Raw genomic sequence first — 20004 nt, forward strand, 5'->3', positions numbered from 1 at the left:
ATAAAATTAAACCAGTGGACCTTGACTGGTTTTCTTAACCAAAAATGGGTCCTTGTGCTTCTGCTAGCAGAACATGAAGAGTATTATTTAATAATGGCATGAATCACTTCCACTGGTGCTCTTCTGGAGAGAAGTGCTACCTCAATGTGACTGGAATCGTTCTTTGGCACATGAAGGCAGATGGTGTTAAACGAGTCAGAGAAGCGTTGCATGTCCAATCTGGTGCTGCCTGGCTTACTAACAGGGTGATGATTTGTAGGATGGAGATTTGGAGGTATGGTTGCCTCCAGGAGGGCTCCTGTCCGTTTCCTGCCAAGCGAGTAGAGCTGTCGAGTGCCCTGATTTCCATGGGCATCTCCCCTTGATGCGTCTGTACAGTTTTGCTTAGGAAATTGAGGGCTCCCTGCATGATGGGCAGGGGTCTGAGGTGAGTGGGCAGGCTGTGCTCAGACCAGCTCTCAAGTGTGGGTGTGTCAATTCACTGTACACGCACAGTAAGTCCAGCACGTTCTGGGAGACGTCACTGCCTGTGTGGGGATAGTCCTGTAGGGAAACCATGAAAGGGACAGCCCAGATGAGTTCAGGCTGATGGTCATTTCTCTCTGCATCTGTCTCCTCCTGCAAAATTGTGACCTGGCAGAATTAGCATCCGTAAAACCCTTTGTGGTCCTGGTGTGGCTGAGAAGTGAATACTAAGACAGTGCATGGTACCTGTAATATAGCTTTTGTATGAAGGCCCAGAAGTCCCTGGCAGCTTTCATGAAGTAAAGCCCATTGATAGAGTGCGTGCACAAGAGGATAAACAACTGCCAAGTTGCACAGTGATTATTTTTTTTTAATGTGTTTTCTGAAGTTTTCAGTACCTCCCTGCCACCTACACATCAGTGTGAGTGGAAAAGAAAAGCACAGACTGCTGTTCCTGGCTTCAGTTGGACTTTCAGGTGGACTGAAACTGAGGTGTATGCTTTGCACTGGGGTACAGTCCATGGCAAGTGAGCGTGTGGCCTTGGGTTTTCATGTGCTGATGAGTTTTAAAGTCATCCCTGCCCTCTTATGTAAGCTTTTAAGGCATTTTCATGCCTTATTTTTTGCTATTTATCATGATGTCTTACCTACATTTCCTCTGCAATTACACGAAAAGAATGTATTGTGAGAATTTGGATGGCATTGGGCAAGTTATTGGGGAAGAACTGATGACAAGACACTTCTGATCTCTCTACTGATGAGTTGAATTAGACTCAAAGACTTAAATTAATTCATCCTCCTTGTCTGCTGTACCTTGCATTAATCCAGGTCTTGCTGAAATCTCTATAGAAAATGTGTAAAGAAATAAACTGTAAAAAATTAATTCAAAGACCAGGTGGTATTTTTAATACATCATTTAAAGGCCTGAAAATATTAAAAATGAGAGCCAGAAATGCTTATGCAGAGAGGCTGAAATCTCTTCATAGTGCTGGTTCACAGGGGACAGACAGTGTCCCTTGAGAAATTTTGAACAAAAGAATTTTATGCAAAACACACACCTCACTACCTTCTCTGATTTCCCCAGGAAGCTTTTGCAATTATTCCTGGTGACCATTTGCCATCACAGAATCACAAAATATTCTGAGTTGGAACAGACCCCTCAGAGGCATCAGGATCCAGCTTCTGGCCTGTCACAGCACAGCCCCAACAATCCCACCCTATTTTTGAGAGTGTTGTCCAAACCCTCCTGGAGCTCTGGCAGCCTTGGGGCTGTGCCCACTGCCCTGGGGAGCCTGGGCAGTGCCCAACCAGCCTCTGGGGGAAGAACCTTTTGCTGAGATCCAACCTGAGCCTGCCCTGACACAGCTCCAGCCATTCCCTGGCTGCTGTCCCTGGTCCCCCCAGAGCAGAGCTCAGTCCCTGCCCCTCCTCTGCCCCTGCCCAGGCAGTTGGAACTGCACTGAGGTCTCCCCTCAGTCTCCTCTGCTCCAGCTGAACACACCAAGTGCCCTCAGTGTCCTCCCACGGCTTCCAATCAAGGCCCTTCCCCATCTCTGTTGCCTCCTTTGGACACTCTCTGATGGCTCAATCCCTTCCTTCCATTGTGTCCCCCCAAACTGCCCCAATGTTGAGGTGAGGCTGCCCCAGGGCAGAGCAGAGTGGGACAATCCCCTCCCTGGTGCCCCAGGACAGGGTTGGCCCTCCTGGCTGCCAGGGCACTGCTGACTCAGGGCCAACTGGCCACCGACCAGGACCCCCAGGGCCCTTTCCCAGCACTGCTTTCCAGCCTCTCATTCCCAGTCTGTCCGTACATCTGGGATTGCCCCATCCCAGGGGCAGAATCTGGCACTTTCTCTTGTTCAACTTCCTTCCCGTGGTTGGTGATTCCCAGCCCTCTGATCTGTGAGGTTTCTCTGCAGGGCCTCCCTGCCTTCCAGGGACTCAACAGCTCCTCCCACTTCTGTGTCATCTGCAGACTTGCTCAGTGCCTCTTCCAGTGCTGCATCCAAGTCATGGATGAAGATGTTGAAGAGCACAGGGCCCAAGATGGAGCTCTGTGGAACCACCCTAGTAACAACTCCCCAGTCTAATGTCACCCTCTGTGTTTGCCCCATGAGCCAGTTGCTTACCATGTGTTTATCCAGCTGTGGGCTGGACAGTTTGCCCAGAAGGATCCTGGGAGGGACAGTATCGAAAGCCTACTGAAATCCAAAAAGGTCACATCAACTGGCTTTCCCCGATCATTTAGGTGGGTCACCTTGTCATAGAAGGAATCAGGTCTGACAATCCTCACACCACACCTCGTGATATTGCATCTGTGGCCGGTGAGGACCTGCCCTTCCACCCGAGTGTGGACGCCCCAGGGTGGAGGTGCTGGGATGTGATGCTGCGGTCACGGAGGGGGGGCTGAGGCTTCGTGGTGGGGAAGGGCAGAGCTGAATCAGGACTAGAGAGGTGCTATACAGAAGCAAGGGTTTTATTGAGAACTGAGTAAATGGGATCATTTGAGGGTATCTGTTTTGCTTTTAATTTCAGTAATGGTCTTTAACATTTTCTGGCAAGGGTCTATCCTACAACATTTCTTTTTCTTGGGGTAGGGCAGCTGCTAGTGATGCCCTGTGATTAATGCACTGCATTCTTTTTTTTCAGTCCACTCTGCAGACACCTGTGCTCTCGTTTTTCTGTACGAGTCCCGTTTTCCCCACGACTGCACAATAGTTTGTTGACCGATGAAGCCCTTCTGTGTACTCACCTGTCACTTATCCTGGGGACTGTGGGAAACACAGTCCCAGGATTTGCATTCCATTCAGTGAGCGTCCATTACTGCTGGTGATTAAAAAAGTCTTACTCGAATTGCTGGTTCTCTTTCACTAGTAATTAAGCTGTTGTTTCCTAGTAGGAAAAAGCTTTCATGCTGTGCAATCATGGGGACCTCAGAGAGACCAGCCTTTGCTTTCTTAAATGGGTGTATTGATTGGTCTTTATTAATAGAAAAACCTCTAAGGAGAGATGAAATACCTGAGTTTTGGAAAGTTAAAAAAATAATTACAAAGCCTTTTAAAATCATATGAAAACTAGGCTTTGTTCCCAGGTCTTTTTTCCTAACTTCTAGTCACATTTTTCTCCGTGCTGTATTTTGTGTTTTAAAAGTTTAACTGAGCAAAGAGATCCATTGTCAGAGAGAAAATACTCATTTTTTAAAACTGCTTAGTGAAAGTGTTTAGTAGTAATGTTATTTATCAATTGAATACAGAACTGTTTTGTTTAAGGTGCAATGAACTGAGTGGTTCTTCAATCCTACGTTTTGCAGGCAACGCGATTTGTCTTTAAAAAACAAACAAACCCGAGCAGTCAAACGAAGTACTGTCACACCAATTAATATGGTATGTGCATGCACTACTGTTTTTTTTTCTTTAGATGTTTAATTTGAAGATATTTTAGTCTTTTTTATTTACTGAAATTGAGAGAAGGGCAAACTGTTCTGTTGGTTTGCTTCTCTGCGAGCGGGTTCTTCAGTTCCATAGTAACTTGTTAGTGTGCCTGAAGTCAAACCCCAGCCAAATTGAAAGGAGTTTTTGTTTGCTTTTGTAGGTACACATCAAGGTAGCCAAGAGCAGTGTCATGCTTATGTCTTTATACATCCTCCTCCTTAAGGGACTTTGTCAAGTAAAGTTGACTTTTGGTTTTTTTTCCTCTCAGCTGAGTGTTTTGTGGGAGGGAGAGAGAACAGGGAGAGCAAGGTTGCTGTGTGTTTTTTGAACTAGTATTGGGCTTTACGAATGTAGGAAATAATATGTGATTAAAAATACAACAAGCCTTTTTTGGCAAGTATTCTCTGTGAACACTGTCTTCTTGCACTACTCCATGAAATCTGAGTACGAAGCTCAAACTACCAGGCCATTCTTTCCAAAACATAGTTTTCCCATTTTAAAGTCTTCTAAGTGTTCTTAAACCATCTGGATCCTGGGCTACATCACCACCAGGTTGATCATCACCTTCCTCTATTTTGCTCTGGTGAGACCACATCTGCAGCACTGCACCCACCTCTGGGGCCCCCAACATCAGAAGGATGGGGAGCTGTTGGAGTGACTCCAGAGGAGGACACAAAGATACTCCCAGGGCTGGAGCCCCTCTGCTCTGGAACCAGGCTGGGAGAGCTGGGCGTGTTCATCTGGAGAAGAGAAGGCTCCAGGGAGACTTTAGAGCCCCTTCCAGGGCCTGAAGGGGCTCCAGGAGAGCTGGAGAGGGACTTGGGACAGGGGATGGAGGGAGAGAACAAGGAGGAATGGCTTCCCACTGCCAGAGAGCAGGGTTAGATGGATATTGGGAAGAAATTCTCTGTGAAGGTGATGAGGCCCTGGCACAGGTTTCCCAGAGAAGCTGTGGCTGCCCCATCCCTGGAAGTGTCCAAGGCCAGGTTGGACAGGGCTTGGAGCAACCTGGGCTAGTGGAAGGTGTCCCTGCCCATGGCAGAGGTTGGAACTTGATGAGCTTTAAGGTTCCTTCCAACCCAAACAATTCTGTGATTCTGTTCTTGAAATCTTTCAAAATTGTATATAGTGTTTAACATATATATAATGTAGTGTTTTCTGATTAATGTAGAGTCTGTCCAGTGTTGTTTGTTAAATATAGTCTATGCTTCTTACACCACATTATAAAATCCATGCTGCTGTAGGCTACACATTTTAACTTATTAAACAGCTGTGATCAAGGGGTCTGAATATACTGACTCATAAGGAATGTCTGTGCCCACCAGCTGGGAATGTGCCAGTGCAAGACAGAGGGGTTGTTTAGGTTGGAGTTTTTTTGCTTATCCAGTTTTCAGACCCTTGTTGTGATGGGCTGCAGGGACTCCTATCTCTGAGCATTGCTCACATTTGTTTAGATTTGGGGGTGCTGACTTCATGTTTTCTTAGGTCCTGTCTAGCCAGTATTTGAACTATCTTGTTTGCATTTGATAATGGCCATATGAATCAATATTTTGGGACTATAGCCAAGGCCATGTGTCTTATAACTGTGGCCGTAACAGAATGGTGCAAGAGACTTCAAGTCACAAAGTACCACTGTGGTTGTCTAACTGAGCATCCTCTGTGTGCCTTGGTTTCTTTGATGAATCTGATAACCTGACACTCTTTCGGGTAAACTGTGCAGCTGAACTGCTCAGGCATGGCCAGTATGGCCCAATTCTTCACTGGTTCTCACAGCCCATCCTGAAAGCTGGGGCACGGTGCTCTCTGCACTGGGACATGCTCTTCTCAGCAGGAGGGTACAGCATTGTTGGGCTGCTCACACCCAGCTTACACAAGCAGCTCAGTCTCTGTGACCTGTCACCTTCTTGCTGCAACACTCTCCCAATCCTTTCTAAAGTAGCATTTGTTAGTAACCATGGGCTTTTTTTCCCAGTTCTTTGTAAAAATTGTAAATCACTTTGACAGAACAAAACCTGAGCCCTGCAAAACCTCATGAAAATCCTCAGGGACATGTATTTTTATAGGTGTAACTTACATGTTGTGACTGATTGCTTACCCAATTTTTAATCAATTTACATTATGTTTAAGGGTATTTTGTGTTTCATTATAATTCTTAATGTGAAGCAAATGCATTGCAGCAATCTGAGTTTACTATGTCAATGCTATTATCTTTATCAACCCAAACATATAATCTCCTTGGAAAGTGGCCAAGATCTGTTTCTCACACACCCATGCTGATGTTACCCTTTCATGCCTTGCTGTTCAAGGGATGGAGAGTTCAATTTTTAACCATTAGTATGTTTTAGCTGACAAGCTCCTGTTATTCTTTTGGTCAGGGCTATAGAATGTCAAACTTTGCAGGAGGGAAAAGAAAGAAAAAGGAACTATTTTGTTACAAATGGGATGCTTTCAGCATAATTCCTAACCATTATGAGAGACTTTGATGAATGTATCCTGTCCGGGAATGCAGCTTTGCCTTGGAGTGTTTTCTAACACGTTGTCAAGTGGTGTTAGGAATGCATGAGAAGTGACAGCTTCTTTCAGCACTTAAAAAGGTTCCCAAGGAAGACATTTCCAAACTCCACATGAATGACTCTGTTAAACATTCGGGAGCTGGGATACCCCAATCTACAGACTGTTTTTGTGATGGTGAAAGGTCCCTGTCCCCACTTTCTCAGAGCTTTGCAAGCATTGCTACAGGGAATGCTTGTCCAGTCCCTTGAGTTGTTGCAGCAGAAAGAATAGGCTACTGGCTTTTTCCTTTGTCTCCACACTGTATTCTTTTCACACAGCTTTTCTTTTGAATTTTACTTCCAGCAGCAGTGAGCAGTTGGTGCTTTCTTGGGTGCTGCATGCCATGGAGCAGGGCTGGAATGGGAGCAGAGCGTTCCTGGAGCAGCTCCAGGACCTCTGAGGCTCATGATTTTCCAGGTGCAGGAGTTCATAGAACCACAGAATGGTTTGGGTTGGAAGGCACCTTAAAGATCATTTCGTTCCACCTCCTGCCATGGGCAGGGACACCTTCCACTAGCCCAGGTTGCTCCAAGCCCAGTCCAACCTGGACACCCTGTCCTTTAACACTTCCAGGGAAGTTGCTATTTGCAATTATATGGCCCTCTGGAAGGATGTTTTTTTTCAAAACAGAAAGAGCACGTTGTCTTAAAGGAATATTTCCTGTATTTTTCCCTCAAAGATCCCTAGCTAAAACCAGAAGTAGGTTGGGATGAGAAGAGCTCTCCATACTGCTGGCTAGGGTGCTGCTCATCCAGAGATCTCCAGGGTGCACCCAGGAACTCCACATCATTTTGCTATGTGTCTTAGAAATGCTAAAGGTGGGCACAGAAACATTAAATGACTTTGTGTAGGAAGCTCAGCAGGCTACAATGGGCGGGAAGAACTGAGGAAGTTTTTCTCCAGGATTTGTTAAGCCGTTGTTAGAGTTTAAATTAAGGTCTGTGCAAAGACCCATCACTTTTCTGTTGTCTGGCTATTTGACATTCCTTTCCCTCAATATAATTAAGCACAGCATGTCTGTACACAGCCACACGTGCACTTGGTCAGTCTCACACGTTTTGTGAAAACAAAGACGTGAAAAGTTCTGAGATGCTGAACTTAACTCTGAAGGCTGCGTGGGCAAGTTTTCCATGCTTGCCTGATACTAGGACAGCTCTTCAGTGGGGACAAGATAAAATATGTCCAGCTCAGTAGGGCTGCAGTCATTGGGATTATAAAGGAGATGGATGGTACAAGATGCACAGAGAGCTTGAGGCAGCTGCTGCAGGCCTGGCCAGTGAGACTGATGGTGGTGATGATGATGATGAGAGACCTCACTGTGGTCTGCAGCTTTCTCATGAAGGACAGTAGAGGGGCAGGCACTGATCTCTTCTCTGTGGTGACCAACAAAGGACCTGAGGGAATGGCATGAACCTGTGTCAGGGGAGGTTTAGGTTGGATATTAGAAAAAGGTTCTTCCCCCAGAGGCTGGTTGGGCACTGCCCAGGCTCCCCAGGGCAGGGGGCACAGCCCCAAGGCTGCCAGAGCTCCAGGAGGGTTTGGACAACGCTCGCAGGGACGGGGTGGGATTGTGCAGGGGCAGGAGTTGGACTCAATGATCCTTGTGGGTCCCTTCCAGCTTGGGAGATTCTGTGGGTCTATGAAGGGACCTCCTGATCTCAGTGCTCTCCTGGGCTCACCCTGCTTTGCTGGTGTGTTTTAAGGTCTTCCAGTATTATGATGCATTGGATGGACAGAAGCAAGTGTGAAATGGCTTTTTAGCTCTGCTTTTACATGACATGGGGTGATTTTGTGAGAAGAGTAATCACATTAAAGGTGTATTCACTGCTGTGTAGAAACCATGATTTGAAGAACTCTGAAAATCTCTCCTTCTGCAGTTTACTCTGGCTGTCTGGTTTTGTTGGGGAATCTTGAGGTGTTTTGTGGGTTTGTGGCGATTTTTTACTAATTTGAAATTTTTTGAGGTAGTTTCCTAAAATAAATGTAACTTAGTCTGTAACTGGAGACTGTGATGACCAGGAGTTGTCACAAAGTCTGAAGGGCTACTCAGTGGGTATCTTCTAGGATTGGTAGGGCTGCCTAACCTGGAATTAAATGGGTGTGGTACCTGACCGTGTAGGTATTCCCATATGTGCTCCTCGTGATGCTCTTTCTCAGAGCAGGGAGAGGGATCAGGATTGCTTTGCTACTGTACCGTGGGATGTCAGTTTATGACATGATGACATCAAGGGCAGTGAGGGTCATTTGGGATGTGTGGTCAGTGCTCCTCTCCTGCCCTTACCTTGGGACCTGCCTTTGGGAGTCCATTTATAATCATACCCAGCCTGCGGGGAAATGGGGAGGGAGATTTTTCCCAGCTTTTTACCCCCTTTTCCTCCTTCAGGCCTCTTACTACAACTTTTGAGAATTTTGAATTCCCTTTGCATGTAAAGGAAAGTATGTTCTTGTTGCTAAGTCTGCCAGGTCTCCTCAGTGTGTGATCCACACCATGGTGAGTTACAAAAGAGATTTTTAGGGAGTTTATTCAGAGATCTGCCCCAAAGGTGGATTGTCATGAGTGGCATGGAGTGTAGGAAAAAATAGGCCAGCTTTTGGAGAAATTCTCTGCTCCAATGGTTTGGAAGTTCACCCCTGAACAACTACAAGACGCTGATAAAATGACAGAATAATTGCAAGGAGAATGCTGTGGCAACTCCAGAGAGGAGCAACTTACTGCAGTGTGCTGGGCCCTGGGTACTATTTATCAGACACTGCTCGGCACTAGAGAGCACCCTTGGGGGAGGAGGAGGAAAGCAGAGCAACAGGCACTGTGGCCACTCAAACTGCCACTGAACCAGAGGAACAACCTGTGCCAGGAGCAGTCACCCCTATACAGAAGAAGAAATCCAAGACCAAATCAGTTCTCCCAGTGAGGGATGAAGGGGAAGCAGGGCCCTCACAACAGGAGGAAGAGGCAGAGCCAGAGATAATCACCCGATCCCCATCCCTGGGTGAGCTGCTTTCTGTTCCTGGTGGATTATAATTAATTCACTGGTGAGAATATTTCACTTTAAGAGCGTTTTACAGACTGAGAGTATGCAATTGCTAGGTTATAACAGGGTGGGAAATGAAAAGGCTGTTCGCCTGTTTGAAAGGCAGGATTGAATTCTGCCCTCAGATTAAACTTGCCAGAGCAAAGCTAACTAAAGTTTGCTTGTTCTGGTAATTCTTCGTACTGGGTTGATTTTGGCTGGAGAAGCTCATTGGCCAAGTGAGCATTAACATTTGGACACTGAATTGTAGCATGGGGTAAATAGCAATGTTTTTGGTACATCTTGGCAGGGTGCAGAGGGTGGTAGGGCTTCTCTGGCAGGTTCTCCAGCAGGCAAGGGGTGGCATCCCTCTTCTTTAGGAAAAATACCGTGTCTATGTAGCAAAGAGAATCATAGAATCCTGGAATGGTTTGGGTTGGAAGGGACTGTAGAAGTTCATCTTGTTCCAACTCCCCTGACCTTCCACTGGACCAAAAAATTGAAGGGGATTTCATACCTGTAAAATAAGTTAATTTTAATACTATCCTAGAGTAAAGAGATGAGCTGGAAGAAGGAAAAGCAGGATGGCTTCTCTCAGCATGCTGAGTGTCCTGCCTCTGGACTGGTGCCGGGGCAGTGGCATCTCTCTGCTCCCCACCCCCAGGCCGCCCATTCCACCTCTCCGAAGGTGATTTTTTAGGCAGCAGCACTGAAATCTCTCTCTCCACCCCTAGTGAGGGCCAGCCGACGGCTGAGCCTCCCAGGCATGGCTGGAGCATCCCTGCTCCAGTGGTGCATGGAGCTGACAAATCCAGGACTAAAACGAGGATAATTTACATACCAAAACACGGTGTTTACGGGTGACAGGAAGTAGGTGAAGCAAAATGGTTTTTAAAAACACTACCGGTTGTTGCATAAACTTTGATGAATGCTGGGCTCAGAAGGGATTCCAGAAAATACTGAAATACCAGCTTCTCATGGCGTGTCTAAAGTGGTTTTGTGGTGGTTTGGGTTTTTTCCTTTCAGAGGGGATCTGGTGTAGTGGGATTTATCCAGCTTTTTTTCACACATCCATCTCAGAGTTTCCTTTGAAAAAGGCATTTAGCACGGCAATCCGGAACTGTTTTGGTATTTCATCAGCAATCACAAGCTTATGTGGAGCCTGTCAAGCACTGGTAATTAAGGAAGTTAATGAGGTGCTACTTGCAATTAATTCAATTGCTTATGACAAGAACTTTTTTTTTTAAGCATTGGTTGTCGTGGTGCAGTTGTGTTGGGAGGTTTTCACCTGGAAAACACAGGCTCTGCCCACGGTGTTGGGTTTCTTGGGTGTTTTTGTGGCTCTTGAGTTGAGACCGGTGATTTGAGGTGACTCCCCTTCCTCCTGCCCTTGCAGGACGAGCCTCTGAAGCTCTGAGGTTTAGTAGAATATGTGAATCCCATCGTTCCTCTGCCATTAGACTTTGACACGTGCCTTAATCAATTTAAAAAGCAGCAAGCTATGATTGCATCCAGCGAAAAAGCACACTCAGCCTTTTCTACCGTGCCAAATTTAGCCGTAAATTCAACTCCTAATTTTCTATAGATTTCTAGCAATGACTCAGGCAAATAAGTCCCTCATCCTGTTCCATAGCTCCTGTTCACTGAATTGTGAGTATCCATGGGGACAAGGACTGCTTTTTATGCCTTTGGAAAACGAGCTCCCCCTGGGAAACCTCCCTGCGCTTCACTAACGCTGCTGACAAATCGCAGGCTGGAACTTCACCGAGGGTGACTTAGAGAAGAAGAATGTTGGCTGGATGCTGATAGAGAATGAAGCTGTAAAATTTTTTTTCCTGATTTGCAAGTTGTCTGTTGGCATGTGCTGTTTGTTCACAGCGAGGGGGTTTTATCCTTGAGGTTTGCTTTAAGGGATACGTGCTTATAACTGAGTGCACAGGGTGTGGGAATGAAAGGTCACGGATGCTTTTAAAAATTTATAGCATAGGCAGGATAATACTAAAGACAGAGCTGGTACATGAGAGCAGCCACTTCAGTGATACCATGAGTCCTTCACAGTCCCAGTTGCTGCCTGTCTGAGCCTGCTTTGGCTCCCAGTTATGTCTCTGGGAGAAATCCTTGATTCCTCTGAGTGGATTAGACAAGTCTTAATGTGAAATGCAAAACGTGATTGCACTAAATAAATTAAGTTTTCATTTTAAAGACAAAAATAGTTTGGGGTTTTTTTTCTTCTAAAATGTGTTACCATTCATCTTTATTTCTAAAGGCCTTTGAATATTTAAAATTCGGAAACTTTTGTAATGTGGTGCCATTTCCCTACAGAGGCAATGCTGACAATACAGAATTTACTGAGCACGCTGAGATAGCTGGGCTGATCAGCCTGGAGAAGAGAAGGCTCTGAGGAGACCTCAGAGTCCCTTCCAGTGCCTAAAGGAGCTCCAAGAGAGCTGGAGAGAGACTTGGGACAAGGGATGGAGGGACAGGACAAAGGGGAATGGCTTTAAGCTGAACGAGGGTAGATTTAGCAAGAAAGAAATTTTTCTCTGTGAGGGTGGGGAGGCCCTGGCACAGGTTGCCCAGAGAAGCTGTGGCTGCCCCATCCCTGGAAGTGTCCAAGGCCAGGTTGGACAGGGCTTGGAGCAACCTGGGCTAGTGGAAGGTGTCCCTGCCTGTGGCAGGGACTGGAACAAGATGGGCTTTAAGGTCCCTTCCAGCCCAAACCCTTCTGTGATTCTATGAAGCAATAGTCAGGTGCAGGTACCAGCTGACATGTCTGAAGTTCACTGTTGAGCAGAGCAAGTCCCTGACTTCCCCTGACTTGCACTGTCTGGGATCTGCTGGCTGTTCCCCCAGAGCAGTGCCTGTCACTACCAAACTCCTGACTGTAGGGCAGACCAGAACCTGCTCATAAATCCACGGGAAACCAAAAGGCAGTTCCAGAGGAGACAGCTGGCAGTGGGTCCCATGGCTGATTCATGTCTCGAGGCCATCTCTGATTAGAAGAGTAGCTGTGGTACATGAGCAAAAGGACATATTTGGCACACAGATGTGAAAATTTAATGATCATTGTGCTGATGTAGGTATTTGATTTCTGTTTCTGGGTCAGAAGCACCTCTTTGGTTTTCCTTTCTTCATCACTGATATGGGTCAGGGATGTTACCTCTTCTGCGTGACAGAGCTGAGCCCTGCCCTTGTTTGCTGACCTACTGCTCCTACTTGTCTCACCAGACAGATCTTGATTTGTCCAAAATTAGGCAAAATTAAATAGCCATCAGTAAATGCAGCTATGTCAATGTAAGCATTAAAGGAAAAAAAACCAACAAACACAACTCCTCCGAAGAAAACAGTATTTATAGGCTAGCTGGGCACTAGTCCTTAGGTCAAGAAGTATAGGTAAGATATCCAAGTGTTTAAAGTTGCTTTTTTTTTTATTGCTAGTGAAAATTCAAGACTTTAAAAGGAGGAAATTAAAGAAACAACTGTGAAACTGCAAAGCAGCACAACTTTCTAGTTAGCAATGGCTGTACTCCAGACCCTGCTCCTGCATGGTCCTAGGCACTGAATGTGAAAAATTTGTGTGGTCTTATTTGTAAGAACCCCTTTCTTCATGATGGGAGGATGGAGTTGGTTCCCAAGTCTGTTTGCCTCTCACAAAGAATTAGGGAAGAAGCTTGACCTCATTTTTTAATCTTGGAAATCTTCTGAAGGCTCAGGTGAAAGCCAGTCTCCTGCTTGTATAACTTTCAGAGCCTTAGTCAGAACCCATATGTTACAACCTGGAGGAAATGATGCTTGGGGATGACTAACAGAACATGCTCCTGCTGTTAATTTGGGTGCCATTCCAGAAATTTAATTCGTAGCTTTCCATTTTCCTTTTGTTAACACATTTACTTACTAATTCCCTTTTCTGCTGTTGTTCCCTACTAAGGAACTGAATGAAGGGATAAATTTTATGTGAATAGAGAGAGGCATTTTTTCACCCTGTCCGTGATGAGCAGGAAGAAGCAGAGAGCAAACATGTGTTGGATTAGAAGAAATTTGGTTATGGATTCACTTTATTGTAGCTTCCTGCTGCAAACATCACACTACTCCAGTTTGAATGGGTCTGGGATTTACCAAGACTGAGGCTGTAAAGTAAAGTGCTGTAAAGTGCTGATTGGGAATTCATGAAATCCCAGAATGGTTTGGGTTGGAAGGGACCTTAAAGCCCATCTCATCCAACCCCCTGCCATGGGCAGGGACACCTTCCACTAGCCCAGGTTGCTCCAAGCCCTGTCCAACCTGGCCTTGGACACTCCCAGGGATGGGGCAGCCACAGCTTCTCTGGGAAACCTGTGCCAGGGCCTCCCCACCCTCACAGGGAAGAATTTCTTCCTCATATCCAATCTAAATCTACCCTCCTTTAGCTCCTTCAGAATTGTTTATTCTTTGAAAAAAAAAAACAAATGCATAGCTTTGAGTGGTTTGATGCTTAAGACTGAGCAGGCATTTATAATCTGATTTGAAACAGGAAAACCAGGAGAAGGAATGAAGAAAAGGCAGCTCACAATGTAGAACTGCTTCTCACCACTGGTTTAACACCTGCCTGCCAGATTGCATGTCATGATGCAGCATCCATTGTATAACCCCAGCCCCATTAATGGTATTTACCTGTAGGAAAGGTGAAATGAGGGAGCCCAAGCCCTCTGGACTGTCTGTGTGACAGGACAGTGTCTATGACAGGGGTGCTGTGCCCAAGGTGCACTGTGAGCAGCAGCTCATATGGGCTGTGTCCACAGGAGAGCTCTGTAAGCAGAGAGGCACAGGAGCCCAGGAGCTGTGATCAGAGAATGTCAAAGTCTCAGCAGAGGGTCAAGAGTATTCCTCACAGTTTATTAAGACAGGGAAACCAGTTAAATGTACAGATTCTCTCCTAGCAGTAACTCAAAATGAGCCGCTGTCTTGCATCTTGCTCGGTTCTGTTTATCTCCGGTTTGTCTGGCAAAGCTGAGCCAGCTCAGTGTGATTGCTGTGGGCTTTGGAGGGTTGGATTTTATTTTTTTACCCTGGTGCTGAGTAGTGGACTTGGGCAACTTCCAGTTCTTTGAAATGGAATGACAGTGTTGCCTCCTGAGCCTGCACTTTGTGTCCCAGCAAGGAGGGAAAGAACCAAGGGGTGTGAATGCCTTAAAATGCAGGGAGATGTGACAATACCTGCAAACTGATACTGATATATCACCTGGGTCACATTGAGAAGAATGTATTCTGAGTCTCAAGGCTCATGCCTTGAGGAAGCCCAGGGTAGCAGCAGTGCCATGAATGCAGTGGAGCTGGTTTGTCACTCAGTGGGATGCTGCTGTTGCAATTGGGAAGCCATGGAGGACCAGGGCTGTCGTGTGTATCTTGGCATCCCTGAGTTTCCTGTCCAGAGGTTGGACACATCTGCTGCTGCAGAGAGCACAGAGGGAGGTTTTGACTCCTTGGGTGAATCTGGAAACATGCTTTATTCGCCCAGATTTTGATAAATCTGAGTTATGCAAAAGATGCCTTAAGTCTTGTTGAGTGGATTTAAGCCAGGTTGGATGAGACTTGGAGCAACCTGGTGGTGTCCCTGCCCATGGCAGGGGGATTGGAACCAGATGATCTTTAGGGTCGCTTCCAACCCAAACCATTCCATGAGTCTGTGATTACCTTTCCTTGGCATGACCTTTCCAAAGAATCCTGTTCTCCAGCTTAAATGTGTAATGCCTGAACGTTGTTCATCCCTTAGCTTTGGGATGAGGACATTTCACCTTGTGTGGATTGTATGGTGGGGAATAAGTGTCTCAGTAAAGGTTTCTTGGGTTTGGATTAAACCCCGAGTCACGCAGTTAAACAGGTGGTTTTGCTTCTTCAGAGTAGAAAACACTTCAACTGTTAAGCCCTGTCAGTCAGCTTATGCTTTCACCAGCGACTTGTGTGTCAGGTTCAGCCTGGAGGGATTTAGAGGAGGGTGGTTGAGCCCTTATGGCAGCAGGGACTCCTCCCGTGGTGGAGGCTGCAGCCAAGCAGGAGTGGCTGCTCTGCCCTGGCCCTCACCTTGCCTCTCCAGCTAGAGTACGGTGCTTAGCTGTCATTCTGATGCAAAAAATCCAGATTCTTTCTATTGTAGTTAACAGATAAAGCACACATTTGTCTTCCACAATCACTTTGTTGCTGTTGCCCTGCACTCATAATAAGTAGAATATACAGAATGTGATTGTCTACTGAAGGATATTTTTAAAAGTTACAATTAAAGTAGCGGTGGAAAAGTTCTCACAGTGCTCAGAAATCTGGAAATAAAAGACTATGGTATTACTTTTTTTATTTTTTTTTAAATTGGAAAGTTTTTGCAAATCTACTGGATCTGTGTGACTGCCTTTCCCTTTCTCTGCTAGCTCCCACTCTGCTCTTCTTGCCTTCACAGGGACTTGCTCCTTCTCCTCCCTAATAGCAGTGTGTGATTTATTCTACAGGGTTTAAATTAGGAGGAAACTCAGCAGTAGGGAAGAAGTGATGGATTTGAGAGCAATTCCGGGTCTCTTCTGGCCTGGCTCATTTAGACAGCCTGCCTTTTTTTCCCCCTCCCTTTTCTTTTTTTGTACCTTATAAAAAAGTCAGCTGATCCAGAGCAGCAGAGCAGAGCCTGGCTCTCAGCTGTGGGCTCTCTGTCTGCTGCTGCCTGTTGTCCCCGTGGAGGGCAGGGGGTGCTCCTGGCTGCTCTGGGGGACCCAGGCACTGGAACCCACAGGCACCCTGCCCTGCCCACCCCGATGGCTGCTGCTGCTTCGGGACAGTGTCAGCTCTTGTGCTGCTCCCTGAATCGCAGAGAGAACTGAGAACCCCCTCAGCAGCCCTGGTGCAAATGGAAACGCTCCCCCCATGCACACACAGCACTAGGGGCAGGGTTTCTGTCATCCAAGAAGAGCCAAATCATGGTTCCAGCCCTGGGTTTCCTCTTGGAAAGTCTCTGCGTGAAGCTGACTTGTTTGTAGCTGTGGGAATTCTTGTTCCCATCTTGTGTTGTTTGGGATTGTGGGTGAGGGCAGGTTGTGGAAATGGACAGGAACTGATCCCTCTGCAGCTTGACTACAGATCAGCTGGGTTCCCATTAAATTCAATCCATGTGTATAAGAGCACAGCTCATGTAGACATGCCTAAATGACCCAAGAAAGGAAAGATGTCTGAGGTTAAAACATGAACTCATTACTCTTGGTGGTTGGTGAGCCTTTGGCTCTCTGAGTAAGAGCAGTTACACGACTGGGCTTTCTTAAGACCCCAAAATCTCCATTTCTTGGGCAGGGGAGAGCAGTTCTTTGGCCAGGGGGCAAACCAGGCAGGCATGGTGGTGAGGTCTGGAGTGGATCTCTCCTGTTGCTCTGTTTCATTGTCTAAAGAGGTCAGAGTGAGTATCCAAGCTGCCTGTTGGTGTTCTCCTTGTGCTGGTGAGGTTCAGGCGGCCCAGGAGCTTCTACTGGGCTGTGGGAGGGGGAGAGAGGCTCTGCATGGGCTGGGCAGGGTCATGTCATAGCCAGGAGCTTATGGGAAATGCCCTGAAATTCTATAGGAAAACCAGAGTAGTAGAACATGACATTTTCACATTTCTAATCTAAAGTGTTTCCCTGTGTGAGCAGCCTATGGAAGAGACTGAAGAAACACTTCCTTTGCCAAAAAAAGGAAAATTAGGCAGAACAGCAAACACATAGGAAAATGGATGTGTTTGAGTATTTTTAGAAGGTGGTATGGTTTTAATTTACCCCAAGATAAACAGGCTGGGCTATAGAACCTGTGTGGTGAGCTGGGACCTCAGCTGGTGGTCCCTGCCGGAGCATCCAGGAGCAGCTGTGGGTGGAGGGAGCCATCCCAGCTGGGAGAACATTCATACCTGGAAATGAAATCCTTGGATAATGAGCCTCACAAAACCCAAACATGAAGAAATAGCTGAGGGTTGGTCCATCAATCCGTGGGTGTGTACACGGTGCCTGAAATATTAGTGCTGTCATGAGCATGGCGTAGCACAGCCATCTCTTTGTCTTCTTGACACTGGATTTAGGGCAAGTGCCCTAGTTCATCCATGCTGCTCGTCTCTTACATAAAAGATTTTATAATTGCTCTTGACACAAGCATAAAACAAATCTAAAATTCTGAATACCCTGGCAGTGCAGTGCCTTTATTTTTGTCCGTCACTACTAATAATGTCTCCTTTTTGGCTTATAGGACAGAAAGCTCACAAAAGTGGAGAGGCAGAGGTTTAAAGAGGAAGCAGAAATGTTGAAAGGTCTACAGCACCCAAACATTGTGAGGTTTTACGACTTCTGGGAGTCGTGTGCAAAAGGCAAGAGATGCATCGTGCTGGTTACCGAGCTGATGACCTCTGGAACGCTGAAGACGTAAGTACTGTGCTCCCGGCGAGGGGGGCTAAGAATAGCACTGGGAATTTATAGCAAAATCCTACTTTCATGTGCTGAAAAAAGCCATCTCCAGATAAAAGCAAAAAATGGAGCTGTTCTCTGGTGTCTGTCATTTGTCCCTGCATTTGAACCGCAGTGGTTTGACAGACAGGATTTTGGCCTCCATCTCCCTTTCCTGCTCCTCTGTCTCGGTTATGCAACTCCAAGCTATTCTCTGGCTTGTTTCATTTTCCGCCTGTGACGTTTGGATTTGTCAGGGTGTGTTTTGTGCCTGCTTTTTGTGCTTGTATTTGCATGTTTTGTTAGGAAATTCAAGCGGAATAGCACTTGGATGGTAGAATCGCTTTTAGAAGCAGAAGGTGCTCTAGGTTATCTCCTAAACAATATTAATTAATAGCTTCTGGTACTGACAATCTTGTTAAGGTTGATATAAAGCAGTTGGCATGAATTCTGGAACAGATTTTCAGCCCCAATGGGAGCAGTACTCAGCCAGTGTGCTCCTCTGCCAGTGCATTAGCAGGTCCTACATCTTCCCCAAAAGTCCCCTCCCAATCAGCGCCTCAGGTAAATGGAAAGAAATGCAGATGCATGGTACAGAGGTCAAAGTCTTGTGATTAAAATTAAACTGCAGTGTGGTTCTGATTTGAGTATATGAACATATTCTAAAGCTGTTCTCTGCATGAAATAAATTGCTGAACTATTAAACTTGCAAATATTTGGTTGTATTTGCAGCAAAAATGCTTATTATCTTCCTCCATAAAATTGAATGCTCTAATTCCTGCTTTGAAAAGATCTATTTCTTTCAATTTTGGGATACTTCTCTGCTGCGATTATGGCATCTAATAAGGGGCTTTTATCCATAGTGGAGTTTCAGCTGTTAAAACCCCTGGAATCTCTAATAAAATGTTTTCATTTCCTTTATACCCACTTGTGTGTATGTTTGTGCTCTAGGTATCTGAAGAGATTCAAAGTGATGAAACCAAAAGTCCTGCGGAGTTGGTGTCGGCAAATCCTGAAGGGTCTTCTTTTCTTGCACACAAGAACTCCACCAATAATTCACAGAGACTTGAAATGTGACAATATTTTTATTACTGGACCAACTGGATCTGTGAAAATAGGAGACTTGGGTCTGGCAACCCTCAAGAGAGCTTCATTTGCCAAAAGCGTAATAGGTAATGCTCCTGTCCTCCTTTGGCTTCCCTCGGTCGGTATCGTGGTTGTCTATTTAATATCTTCCTTTCCCATTTTGCATCGTTTGGTTTTTTACTTTAAGTTGATAGTAGAGGTTAGAGTATGTTTAGGACTGTTGCCTTTATACTACTATAAAAACAGGAGTCAGTAGATAATGATATCAAAACTCCCTCTTCTCTTTCCTCCTGTATCACAGTGGTAAAGCACTTTTTCCTTGGCTCATTAGATGGAATATTACTTGGGATCCACAAATCCTTCTCTCTCCCTCAAAAGGAGCAGCAAGTGTTCAGGAGCCTGTGTGTGTCCTCCTTCTAGAACAGGCTCCCTGCCTGCTTGGAGGGAGAATCAGAAGGATGGGGAAGGATACCCTGTGCTCTCCCTAGCAAGGGAGCACAGCAGAAACCTGGGAAAGCCCTGGGAATTCTTCTGCCTCCAGTGGTGCTGGGATGAGGCTGGTTGCTGCTGCTGAAAGGAGAGGCTGTGGTGCCTCTCTCCAGGGAGACTGTGGGGAGCTGGGCTGGCTGGAACATCATAGCCCAGTGCTGAGGCAGCCACAGGACAGGCTGCAGCTCTCGTCCTGCCCACACCCTGGCAGGGTCTGCTGAAACAAAGTCTGCAAGTTATTAAAAAAATAATCAGTAGCTACAAAATGTAAAGAAATTTTCACTTGAATTCCTTTCAGTGCCTTAAGGGACCTACAAGAAGGCAGGAGAGCGACATTTTGCAGGGCCCTGCAGTGATAGGACAGGGGGTTATGGCCCTAAACCGAAGGAAGGTGGGTTTACATTAGATGTTAGGAAGACATTCTTCCCTGTGAGGGTGGTGAGGCCCTGGCACAGGTTGCCCAGAGAAACTGTGGCTGCCCCATCCCTGGAAGTGTCCAAGGCCAGATTGGACAGGGCTTGGAGCAACCTGGGCTAGTGGAAGGTGTTCCTGCCCATGGCA

General features: G+C 46.2%; 1 protein-coding gene across 8 annotated transcripts in view; it reads left to right on the top strand.

Moving 5' to 3' along the window:
- WNK2 (WNK lysine deficient protein kinase 2) overlaps positions 1-20004 on the top strand; it is a 120432-nt gene that overhangs the window by 22926 nt on the left and 77502 nt on the right. For all 8 annotated transcript variants that reach the window (XM_027664935.1, XM_027664940.1, XM_027664941.1 and 5 more), the window contains exons 2-3: positions 17675-17847; positions 18820-19040. In XM_027664935.1, coding sequence (XP_027520736.1) covers positions 17675-17847; positions 18820-19040 — 394 coding nt within the window. The remainder of the gene's footprint in view (positions 1-17674; positions 17848-18819; positions 19041-20004) is intronic.

Source organism: Corapipo altera, unplaced genomic scaffold (assembly GCF_003945725.1).
Source record: "Corapipo altera isolate COAL_440 unplaced genomic scaffold, ASM394572v1 124, whole genome shotgun sequence".
Taxonomy (NCBI): Eukaryota; Metazoa; Chordata; class Aves; order Passeriformes; family Pipridae; genus Corapipo; species Corapipo altera.